The sequence below is a fragment of the Homalodisca vitripennis genome, chromosome X (assembly GCF_021130785.1).
Source record: "Homalodisca vitripennis isolate AUS2020 chromosome X, UT_GWSS_2.1, whole genome shotgun sequence".
Taxonomy (NCBI): domain Eukaryota; kingdom Metazoa; phylum Arthropoda; class Insecta; order Hemiptera; family Cicadellidae; genus Homalodisca; species Homalodisca vitripennis.
This window is the reverse complement of record NC_060215.1, coordinates 139,166,050-139,178,770: the sequence shown is the minus strand read 5'-3', so window position 1 is coordinate 139,178,770 and position 12,721 is coordinate 139,166,050. Positions and strand designations below refer to the sequence as shown.

The window sequence follows — 12,721 nt, the reverse complement described above, 5'->3', positions numbered from 1 at the left end:
AAAGTTCTGCTATGTGGGTAAATGGGGTTAATAACTTAAACTCACTCACTAATAGCCCAAGTGGTCTATTCGGGTAATACAATTTGGAATGTAGTTGTGTTAAAAATGAAGAGTTGTGAGTTAATAACTTAGCATAATTTTATTTTATGATAAGACTCTATAGAACTTTAATTTTATTAATTTTTAAGTTTTGTCTGAAAAGAAATCTGAAACAATAGTTTCTAATAGAAAACAAAAAGTTTTTTCTTTTAAAAATATCACAATTTATCTAGATCTAAAAAATGACTTTTATTAGTTGAAATTTCAATCATCACAGCAACTTAAAAAATGATGTTTTTAATTTTTTCAGAGATAATTCAAATTTTCTTATACCTAAAAATAAAAGTTCTTTTTCATTCAGCTATTATCTACTTTTGTTGTTCAATGAGCGCCTTCAACTTTTATACTACTGTTTGCAATACATAATTGTGTTTAAAATGCCAACCATAGAATGAACGGCGTCGTCTAAATCTCTGAAATGTTGTTTTACAGTACGGGATTCAGAGAGTAAATATATTTGTATTTGTTAGTTTTTTCACATTTATAACTAACTACATTGATATTAAGACTTATAATCTATTAATTTTTAATTTATTACATTTTAGGGAAACTTTTGTCTCAACTACCATTGTCCATATTCTGAACTAAAACAAGTTGAATGGGCTAAACGTGTTGTAACAATGAAACAGAACGTTGTTAAAACTTAATCAGTCGCTTAGAAAAGTTTAAAAACTTCGCAATCTAGCCACGGAAATCCGTAAAAAGCCACGAATCTTTCTGACAAGTCGTAACTAATAATTGTAAGAATTGAACACTATCAAAGAATTGTTATGGTAAAAACATTCAATCTCCTTAACATAACAAAAAATTAAATAGTAAATAAATAAATATGTATCAAGTGTATTATTAAAAAAAAATCCAATCTTGGCAATGGTGTACCTTAATTTCTTATGAACAATACACACCTACATATCGTATTGTCGTCAACCTCTTATGTAGTTCAATAAAAACAATTGACGTGATCGTTCTAGATTTTAGTGTTCTCGTTAGTGATTAAATTGATTTTCAATAAAATATGTCGAATTTTATTTAGACAACAAACTATTTTCCAATAACTGTATAATGTTCCAAAAGGAATTTAACATGTGTATGTATTCATTATTGTGGGTAATGAGACATTTAAGGAGTAATAAATACGACTGGTACAAAAGATATGCCTCGCTACTGACATACTTGCAAATAGACTGTTCATAGAAATCTCCTTAATACTTAAAATTGAATAAAAACGTTCCAAACAGTTATGAGTTTTCGATGTATCTATAGAGTTGACTTTGTGAACACGTTTCCATTACTAGTTCAGTTCAAAAACCACTTCAATTGTTTTATCGGAATTCTCATAAAATATGCTCAAATATTATGCACACTTAAGACATGTATAAAATATTTAATACATTTTGAATAAACAATACTTGAATTTATATTAAGCGATTTCTTCAGTAAAACTAATTACCAGCACGTATTTATGAACGAAAATGTCGTTGGGTATGAAGGACCCTAAGTAAAAGGGGGAATATTCAAAAATCATAATGCTTACATTTATTGCTTGCAAGTGTTTAAAAAATGCTGAGAGATAATAAAACTATTCATTGGAGTATCGAAGCCCAGGCAAAACGAAACGAAAGTCTTAGCGAATATACTTAAATTTGTCTCGTACTAGTGCCCTTTGTAATTTGGCTTCGCTTTGACCTTTTAACCCCAAAATCAACAGAGTTCTTCCTGAGAACAAGATGAATCAATGGACCATGTTTCAAGTTTCTAAGACATTTCTATCAAGAGTTATCGGACAGACAGACAGACAACGAGTTTAAGGACCAGTCGGGTACCTCGCGTGCACCGCGTGCACGAAAACGGTCCTCTCACTCGAATATTGTGCCGAGATTTGGCACTGGTTTAAATTTACAGCTCACACGTGCTAGTGTATTCAAATTTTAAATTTTCCTCCTTCTGCTCTTAAGCAAAAACGTCAGAACCAACTGATATATTTCGTTTTTAACTGAGCATTTCGTTTTAAAATAAGACGATTAGCTTTGCCCTAAAATGTTTTAAATGGGCCACGTGGTCCTAACATCACCTGGATAAATAAATAACTAATTCAGTCAAGTATTGAAGTATGCAGCCCTTATTGTTTAAATGTATAAAGTTAATTATGGATATAAAGAAGATAATTTAAATATATTCTGAAAAAAGTGAATATTCGTTGAATGCAGTTACTCAAAGGTGACTGACAATTAATTAATCTAATTTCTTGTAAAGAGCGCTTGTTGAGCGGTTTTATAAGATTTGATTCCCAGTAGAATGGATGTGTGGAGGCTTCCTGTGGCAGAATAATCCTAGCGACAGCATTCTGTAACGTCTTTAGATCCACTTAAATCTTGAGGTAATAGTAATTATAATTATGGAAATTCATGAATAGTGGCTATAGATAATAGAGGAGAAAACTAAAATGTAAAGCATGCTATAATGAACCAGACTGACGACCAGGTCGCATTCCAGGATTATGTCTTAGCTAGACAGAGTCCGTAGTCAGTCGTCTACATCCTCTCTACTGTGCCTGGCTGATAGAGGACTGTCAATCGTCAGGATCCTGTGGAAGGATAAGCCCAGTAACAGCATTCTGTAACGTCTTAAGATCCACTTAAATCTTGAGGTAATAGTAATTATTATTATGGAAATTCGTGGCTATAGATAATAGAGGAGAAAACTAAAATGTAAAGCATGCTATAATGAACCAGACTGACGACCAGGTCGCATTCCAGGATTATGTCTTAGCTAGACAGAGTCCGTAGTCAGTCGTCTACATCCTCTCTACTGTGCCTGGCTGATAGAGGACTGTCAACGTCAGGATCCTGTGGCAGGATAAGCCCAGTGACAGCATTCTGTAACGTCTTAAGATCCACTTAAATCTTGAGGTAATAGTAATTATTATTATGGAAATTCGTGGCTATAGATAATAGAGGAGAAAACTAAAATGTAAAGCATGCTATAATGAACCAGACTGACGACCAGGTCACATTCCAGGATTATGCCTTAGCTAGACAGAGTCCGTAGGCAGTCGTCTACATCCTCTCTACTGTGCCTGGCTGATAGAGGACTACAATCGGCAGAATCCTGTGGCAGGATAAGCCCAGTGACAGCATTCTGTAACGTCTTAAGATCCACTTAAATCTTGAGGTAATAGTAATTATTATTATGGAAATTCGTGGCTATAGATAATAGAGGAGAAAACTAAAATGTAAAGCATGCTATAATGAACCAGACTGACGACCAGGTCACATTCCAGGATTATGCCTTAGCTAGACAGAGTCCGTAGTCAGTCGTCTACATCCTCTCTATTGTACCTGGCTGATAAATGACTGCCAAAGGCACAAATATTCGGAAATTCCTTCAAATAATAGCTATTTTAAAACAAACAAAAATGAATTACTCGTTATTTGGAGTATACAGTAAGTTAAAGTTTGTTTAGAAATGGACGTAACACAGTAAGGAAATCCTATCCCAATGACTTTACTAAGATTTTGGGGAATATCGATCAAAATGGACTCCATGCAAAAGTAATTGGTTGTTCACCTCTACAATCTAGTTAAAGAACAGTGATTGCATGTTACTAATTGGTTTTAGGAATAATCGGAAACCAACTACTTTGTTAGCTAAAATTGAAAATTGATTGTGCTGAGTGCACAATCGTATTATTCTCTGTCGGAGTGTGCTAATTAGTTGTATGTTATGCATCCCTACTAGAAGATTCTCCATTGTTTGTCTCATGAACAATGTTTGTTGTAGATTGTGTTTGTTATTCTGGTAATCCCTGTTCGCGCCTTGGCAAATCCATTTGTTTCAGCATAGACATTGTTGCATCCCTACAAGATAGCTCCTTCATATTTACTGTAATTGGCAGTTTGTTGTAGATCGTGTTAGTTATAATCGAATCTTAAATTATAACATGAATCAGAACGAAGGCCACATTTCCTGTGAACATACAATCTTTTTACTGTTACACTAAAACTTTTAAATTGTATTTCCGGCATTTTTAGAAACCTTTTATTGTTATTTAACAGTTTAACATTATAATATTAGACAATTTTACAACGATGCACAAGGTATATGTTATAGGCTACCGTATAAGACTAAAAGTTTAAAATCATGAAAAGGCGATATTCTAGTGTTCTACGAGGACTTTGAGCATGTTCTCAGAACCATAGACTACGAAACAAAAGTGTAGATTAACTCTTCAATGGCTAACAATAAAGCCCAACTATTACTAATTCTTACAGCCCCTGTTGAAACCTACATTCTTATGGCGGTGGAGTCCTTTTAGGAGGACTTTCCCGTATTGAATATGTTATAATTCTATTCACTCAGTCATGCAAGGCTAACGAGGGGTTCGTTTATTTTTTAAACACGTTGTTATCGCAGTTATACGATACTGCACAGAATTAAGTTATGGTGGGAAGGGTTGGTAAGTTCCATTATACAATATATCCATTACCACATATACAATATCTCATACTGGCTGTACTGGCAGCTAACTTATTTCAGTACCATACGAACAATGTTAAATCTCAAATACCTTTACGACCTTACATGTGGTCGTAGATTTGTGGGAGGTGTGGAGTTGTGAGAGATGCAGAGTTGTGGAAACGTAGAGCTGTGAGAGTTGTGTAGTTGTTGGAGATGTAGAATTTTGTGGAGATATAGAGTTGTGGAGATGTAGAGTTGTGGGAGATGTAGAGTTGTGGGAGATGTAGAATTGTGGAGGTATAGAGTTGTGGAGATGTAGAGTTGTGGGAGATGTAGAATTGTGGAGGTATAGAGTTGTGGAGATGTAGAGTTGTGGGAGATGTAGAATTGTGGGAGATGTAGAATTGTGGAGGTATAGAGTTGTGGAGATGTAGAGTTGTGGGAGATGTAGAATTGTGGAGGTATAGAGTTGTGGAGATGTAGAGTTGTGGGAGATGTAGAGTTGTGGGAGATGTAGAATTGTGGAGGTATAGAATTGTGGAGGTATAGAGTTGTGGAGATGTAGAGTTGTGGAGATGTAGAGTTGTGGGAGATGTAGAATTGTGGAGGTATAGAGTTGTGGAGATGTAGAGTTGTGGGAGATGTAGAATTGTGGGAGATGTAGAATTTTGTGGAGATATAGACTTGTGGAGATACAGAGTTGTGAGAGATGCAGAGTTGTGGAAACGTAGAGCTGTGAGAGTTGTGTAGTTGTTGGAGATGTAGAATTTTGTGGAGATATAGAGTTGTGGAGATGTAGAGTTGTGAGAGATGCAGAGTTGTGGAAACGTAGAGCTGTGAGAGTTGTGTAGTTGTTGGAGATGTAGAATTTTGTGGAGATATAGAGTTGTGGAGATGTAGAGTTGTGGGAGATGTAGAGTTGTGGGAGATGTAGAATTGTGGAGGTATAGAGTTGTGGAGATGTAGAGTTGTGGGAGATGTAGAATTGTGGAGGTATAGAGTTGTGGAGGTATAGAGTTGTGGAGGTATAGAGTTGTGGATATGTAGAGTTGTGGGAGATGTAGAATTGTGGGAGATGTAGAATTGTGTAGGTATAGAGTTGTGGATATGTAGAGTTGTGGGAGATGTAGAATTTTGTGGAGATATAGAGTTGTGGAGATGTAGAGTTGTGGGAGATGTAGAATTGTAGAGGTATAGAGTTGTGGAGATGTAGAGTTGTGGGAGGTATAGAGTTGTGGAGATGTAGAGTTGTGGGAGATGTAGAATTTTGTGGAGGTATAGAGTTGTGGAGATGTAGAGTTGTGGGAGGTATAGAGTTGTGGAGATGTAGAGTTGTGGGAGATGTAGAATTGTGGAGGTATAGAGTTGTGGAGATGTAGAGTTGTGGGAGATGTAGAATTGTGGAGGTATAGAGTTGTGGAGGTATAGAGTTGTGGATATGTAGAGTTGTGGGAGATGTAGAATTGTGGGAGATGTAGAATTGTGTAGGTATAGAGTTGTGGATATGTAGAGTTGTGGGAGATGTAGAATTTTGTGGAGATATAGAGTTGTGGAGATGTAGAGTTGTGGGAGATGTAGAATTGTAGAGGTATAGAGTTGTGGAGATGTAGAGTTGTGGGAGATGTAGAATTGTGGGAGATGTAGAATTGTGGAGGTATAGAGTTGTGGATATGTAGAGTTGTGGGAGATGTAGAATTGTGGAGGTGTAGAGTTGTGGATATGTAGAGTTGTGGGAGATGTAGAATTGTGGAGGTATAGAGTTGTGGATATGTAGAGTTGTGGGAGATGTAGAATTGTGGAGGTGTAGAGTTGTGGATATGTAGAGTTGTGAGAGATGTAGAGTTGTGGGTGATGTAGGAGTTGTGAGAGATGTATCATGTACAAATTAACGCCTGCCAGAAAAAACAAAAAGCGACTGGATGCTTATTAATTGCATCTTTATTTCACTACAGATTGCTCTTAAGCTCTTACCATGCCAATTTTGTTATCTGACTCCCCTTCAACCATTTACAATCATACCACCTGATATAACTTTGATTAATTTCCGTTATGTAGCCGCAAAACTTAAACTTAATATGCTGCCTGCGAAGAACGAAAACATTCCTCGAGATAGTACCTATCACGTAACACACCAACATTTTGGATTGTCTGATCTCAATAAGTGAGTGAGAGAGATATGAACTAGAAGAAAATAGAGTTAAATTTAAGTTTTTGGGACTGATAACGAATCTAGTAATGGGTTTTTGCTATAACAGTTGTTTCCCTTTCTAACACCCAAAATATGGTAGGAACCATCTCTCCTAACACACCAGACGTTTACGTTGCCGTATCCACCACTACCGGAATGTTCTAGAAAGTCTGCAAAAGCTTTTCACACACTGGCTTTTTGACCAACAGCAGTCCGACATTTTCTCAAAAGCCAAAATGTGATTCGGGGTCCAAAAGCGACATTTTAACGAAAAAAGTATACTTTTGAACCATCACAGTACTTTCTCCTGAGCTATGCGCGTGAGATAAAGTAAGATTGTGATCATTTCAATTTAAAATTTACGTATGAATTCCTGTGAGTATCGGATCAGAAACATGTCAAAACCACGTGAGACATGAAAATAAAAATTACAGAAGGTTCACTTAACGAGACATATTTTCATACCAGGTTAAAATCCAATATAACGAGGTATGTTTTTTCAAAAAGAAGGAAATTTCCAAAACAGAAACCACTTTACTCCATCATGTTTCGATACATTTTGCGTGTCTCGGTTGAAGATTTGATTTATACAAATCTAACTGCTAGTGTCAAGCAAATAATAAAGTTTCTTATGAATATTGCTCTTAAAATTGGGCACCTATAGGGCAACAACAGACTATAAACAAGGAAGTCGACTAGTTAAACAGTGTGCCACCTGCCTGCGAAGGCAATTGCTCATACACTACCGTTCTGTGTCTTCCAGTACGGTAGTGTCGCTCCCTCTTGTCTCATACCCATGTATGTCCCGGCCCCTGACTAGGGCACATTTATGCATACAGAATACAGTTGTTTCCGAAATGTAGAGACTGGGCAGAGTCAACAGTTGCAAATGTTTAAATGCTGTCCTGCACGACTCTCTGAAATTCAATTTGGCGATAACGCGAAACCCCTTTTTGCAATTTGAACACCCTCAGGAAACTATTGCGAGCACAGGCTTCCCACGAAACCACCCTGTAAGAAAGGTGGGGCTAAATCAACCCATAATATGCCCGAATCAGTACCTGACTAGGGCAATATAGGGTCAAGACTCTTAAGACATATTCCTGAGGACAATTTGGCGCATACATGGTCAATGTGATTATTCCAAGTCAATCCCCGATCAAAGTGTATTCCCAGGAATTTTCATGAGTGGGCTTCCTCCAGTATGGAATCTGTAATCAGGACTACATTGGTACTCCACTGGTCGCAGTATGGTGAAATGCAACGCCTTTGATTCCGATGAGTTTCTTTGAAGATTGAGGCTGTTGAAGTGTTGAACACAATTGTTGATATCAACAAAAGTGTTTTGCTCGAAACATTCTTGTCACTTGTGACTTATCTCTGAAACAGAGAGTCGTGTCATCAGCATACTGCACGATTTTACCGTGCTGTAACGATGAATTTACGTCGTAAACGTATATCAGGAAACGAATTGGGCTGAGTATAGAGCCTTGAGGAACTCCATAGCTCAGTTGAATTGGTTTGAGATCTAGACAACATGATATCTCTGGCTTAAAAATTATCTAAGCCATAAGAGCGGCACGCATCGGATGCTATAACAAGCTAGTTGGTCAAGCAGTATTTCATGATCGACACAATTGACACAAGAATTGTGTGGTTATGTTATCAAAAACAACGATATTCAGATAGTCCACATAGCGATTGTGGGGTTGAGTTGTGCGTGTGTTACAGTGTACTTGTTTATACAATTAGAAACCCGTCTTATACAATGGTTGTAGGCTTATTTTGCCTTAATCGTCCAGGCAAACGTTGTCGATATCCTGACAACGAATTGCTTTGGAAGTCGCTGCGGTCGCACAAGAATATTGTGCCGCGTTGCGCACCGTGCGGTGTCGGCTACCCGGCTACCGGGCCGCGGGGACAGATTTGAGACAGAGGCGAAGATATTCCGTTACCCGTAGAGGTGGTTGGCCTATCTGTGCCGCGTCTGTGTGGTACAGCTATACAGCTACTAACAGCACAGCATGGCCAGGTAGAGCGGAGCTGCGGCTGGCGGTGCGACGGTGGCGCGCGACGGGAATGCCACTAACTACAATCCTGTTGGTCGTTCCCTCCTCGTCTCCGTGGATTCCCATCCTATTCCGTCCCGGTCCCAGTCTCGTTCTGGGTCTGCCCCGGGACGTCGCTACGGGCCTCTCACAGTTCGGTAACAGTTGCAGCCGGCTCTGCTCGCCCGTGTTCTGTGTCTGTGATATTCGTGCGGCAAACACCGAGACGCCGTGCGGCTTGCAGTCTATCAGATCATCGACACTGAGGTTTGTTCTGAGAATTGTTGTTACCATCGAGTTTTGTAATTAGTTCACTCAATTTTTTTACTTTATGGGTAAGTTAAGGAGTTCATTTATCGAAATAATGACCCCCTGAACTGATTACTTGTCTATTCTTTTGCTGAATTACAAGAACCCAATATCGGGGGGTACCCGCTGTTCAGTGCGCTGCCGATATTCGGTGCAATGCCTATACTAATGTATGTGGGACAGTGGACAAGCAGAGAGCCGCCGGACTGCCCCGTTATTCTCTCCGCTCCGGTCGACCGGCTGGACGGACCGGACCGGACCGCGACCGCACAATTATATCCACGGGTGATCGGATCTGCCCCATCTGTACCCAGCGCCTGCGCCTGCACCACGACTGCTTACTGCACCGCCGCAGTCGCTCTCCGCTCCCGTGCCTAACTACTACGCATGCGCAGTGCGCAACAGCCGAGATCCCGGCCCCTCGCCGCTCATTGTTCGCTAATACCTCTTTATGAGCCAACACTTAATTAAAACTCTTACTTAAGGTTATTTCCAAACAATCGTTTCTCCGTTTCCACTCTCCCATATCTAGATTCCTCCCGCCTCCAGGGTTTACTGCTCCGTCACGGCGTTAATCCTGGCGTTTCCTAAAGAATATTTATTCGATATCGTTGTTTATAGTTCAACTTCAAACAATATTTCTTTTAAACAGGTTAGAGTATTGCACCAAATACAAACTGACATTGTGTTTACGTATCGTGTTAGCACTGTAATTGGTCTTGCAATTACCAATTGAAACGGCCTTAATTTTAATTTTGTCACAGTTTATTAAATCTTTTAGTGGAATACTTCAAGTTACGTCCTTCAGAAAATATTAAACGTTGTGATACAATAACAATTCGTTCTAAACTTGTATCTGCAGGGGCCACCTGCCCGTGCCTTTAGTGATATATTCTGTGTTGGTTTCTGCAAACACTGTGTCTGTTTGCCTGCTGTGTTGGTTCCGCGTTCACCCTACTGGGCCCGATAACAGAAAGATCTCCCGGCACCTTACACATCCTGCGGGGTCGCTGAGCGAACAAGGCGATAAAAAATCTAAATGTCGCTATATTTATAACAGAGCACACAGTGACATTCACTGTTGTCACGGGATCTAGTACAAATTATAACAGATATCCACCATTTTTTGAACACCCCATATAATATTCTGGTGACAATTTTCCCTGAAAATTTGGATTTGCGGACACACAAACAGGTTGCGTTTGTGTTGTTAGTAAAAGGACTAAATCGATAGAACTCGCAATAGTGTTTCCATAATAATAGCGCTTATAATAGAGATGAATTATTAAGTTCTACATGTATGCAATTTAAAATCACTTAACGGGAAGTCCAACAGTTGTTATATAATACCTGTCTTCTTTTTTTGGAGACAGTGAGGCTACTATAGCAAGTGTGCCTTTTCTGAGATTCTATTGTTGAAGGATAGAGGAACGATATTAATACGTTATATCACATAGTTTCTATGTAAGTTAGAATGTGTGTTACTCTTGTTTGCTACTTTTTTCTATATTCTCACCTACTGTAAGGGTTGCATTCTGTGCCAATTCAAACTCAAAATCTATTTTTTTAATTACAAATACGTAATACTTTTTTACCATAAATGGAGTAACTCGTGTGTCAGCAGTCTTACTAACTGGTTTTGGAAACAAAGACCAATTTAACGTGGCATATTTATACATTGTTGAAATAGCAGTGTTCGATATTCAATCAGCACTTGTTCCAGAATAATTAAAATTCTCTTAAACTTTATATTACCAAAGATAATATTCAATGTAATATAAAATATCACTTCACTAACTTTTTATTTACGATGCAAAAAGGAGGCAGCCTTTGGCCGCACTTAAAATACTGACAAGTCGTTCAGTATATGAATATCTTTATATATGTATATACAGTTAATATAAGTGTTATTACTTTCCCAATGAAAGTAAAGTATGTTAAAGCAATCTGCATAACACGCGTAACTGTAGATAATGTCAATGAAGGTTATTGAGCTTTCACCTCCACCTTCAAAGGCGGCTAAGGCGTCATCTGTGCATCAAAGCTGGAATCTGTTACTACTTTGCTACTAAGCTGAATTCCAAATTGGAACTGTATTCCGTCATTGAATATAATTTAATTGCTCAGATTTCGAAAACTGTGCTACACCAGGTGATGGATCTGTCACCTTGGGAGGTGGAAAGCAAATCACAACAATCTTCACTAACGAACAAGCTCTCCATGACAATATATTTAATGTATATAAAATATGTCACGACATTTACAATTTGTTATAGCTACTTACAATGTATTTGTTCACTCCAAATGGTAATATTTGTAAACCAGTGAGGTGAGATTCTATTCCCGAATTTGGAACTGAAGATTGCACTTCATCATACCGCCGAAGCTAGTCATTGACATGTACTTAAAAGTCAAAGTGAAATTTTTTGCGGTAATAATTTACACTATGTAGCAAAAGTCATTGTGTAAGGTTTTGGCTCTCATGCCACAATAACAGATTCAAACATACACTTTTCAATAATGATAGTCCCCCAATTATCAGCAAAACATTCGTCGACATTCTAAAATGCTTTTAGACGAATGTTTAACGCCTTGGTTTTCGCAGCATTTTTTATGGAACCTGGAAATTTGTTGATAAAGTGGACACCAGCCTGCAAGCGTTAAAAATTACCGTTCTGTGTCTCCCAGTTCTGTTGTTGCCTCTGCCTATTATTTCAAACACACGTATGTCTCGGCCCCTTGTCAGAGCACATTTCGACATACAGAATAATATTGTTTCCAAAATTTAGATAGTTGGCAATCAACAGTTGCATGTTTTAAGCTGGTCGGCAAGACTCTCTGAAATTAATGTTTGTTGTCATTCGACCTGCTTTTTTGGTTTGAAAGCTTTCAAAAATTGATTATTTGCACAAGCCCCCCATAACACTACACCATAAAAAAGGTGTGGGTAAATTAGTCCATAATATGATGTCATCAGAACCTGATTGGGGCAGTATTTGGCTAAAGACCTCAAAAAAATGCCCGAGGCTGATTTTGTGCAAACTGACTAGACGTGATCATTCTATGTCAATCATCGATCTAGAAATATTTATATTACATGGCTTCTTTTTAGGTGAATAAAAATATAAAAGTTGAACGTAAAGATCTAAATAAAATATAAAAATTATTTACTACATTTAGGTAGAATAACATAATTTTTGTAATTGACTTGTACACTTTCACCATATTTAGTTTTCCTTGAGCTACGAAAGGGCCTAACGCAAAACGACCATTAGTATAAATATCGGTGGATTCTTCTGAAGAAATTTACGATTTCTGTAGTAATGGAACCCTTAAGAGCCGGCTGGTATGAAACGGTCTTGAGTTTTCCCCATAAGAATAATGTACCATAAACCTCATGTACGTTTACGTCTTATGGTCGTAGCCGTGGTTGAATATACAATTAATCCATAACTAAACGCTTTTTAATTTTTCTTGTATAGTAATACATGTTTAATGTTTTAATTATGAAATAAAACAAGTTTTAGATTTCTTACGAATAACCTATAGAAGTATTGTAAAAATTAAAAAGCATTCGGTTACATATTATAATAAATTATATCTTTAACGTGAGACACCC

The 12,721-nt window shown here is 37.8% G+C and overlaps 2 protein-coding genes across 2 annotated transcripts in view; one reads left to right on the top strand and one right to left on the bottom strand.

The window, feature by feature from the left end:
- Nucleotides 1–4,668: 4,668 nt before the first annotated feature.
- LOC124369636 (uncharacterized protein PB18E9.04c-like) lies at nucleotides 4,669–6,435 on the bottom strand. Its single transcript, XM_046827688.1, has one exon. The coding sequence runs from the start codon at nucleotides 6,433–6,435 to the stop codon at nucleotides 4,669–4,671; it is 1,767 nt and encodes a 588-aa protein (XP_046683644.1).
- A 2,466-nt stretch (nucleotides 6,436–8,901) lies between these two features.
- LOC124369909 (nascent polypeptide-associated complex subunit alpha, muscle-specific form-like) overlaps nucleotides 8,902–12,721 on the top strand; it is a 183,801-nt gene continuing 179,981 nt past the window's right edge. Inside the window, exon 1 of the mRNA XM_046828080.1 lies at nucleotides 8,902–9,060. The gene's annotated coding sequence lies outside the window, so the exon portion shown is untranslated. The remainder of the gene's footprint in view (nucleotides 9,061–12,721) is intronic.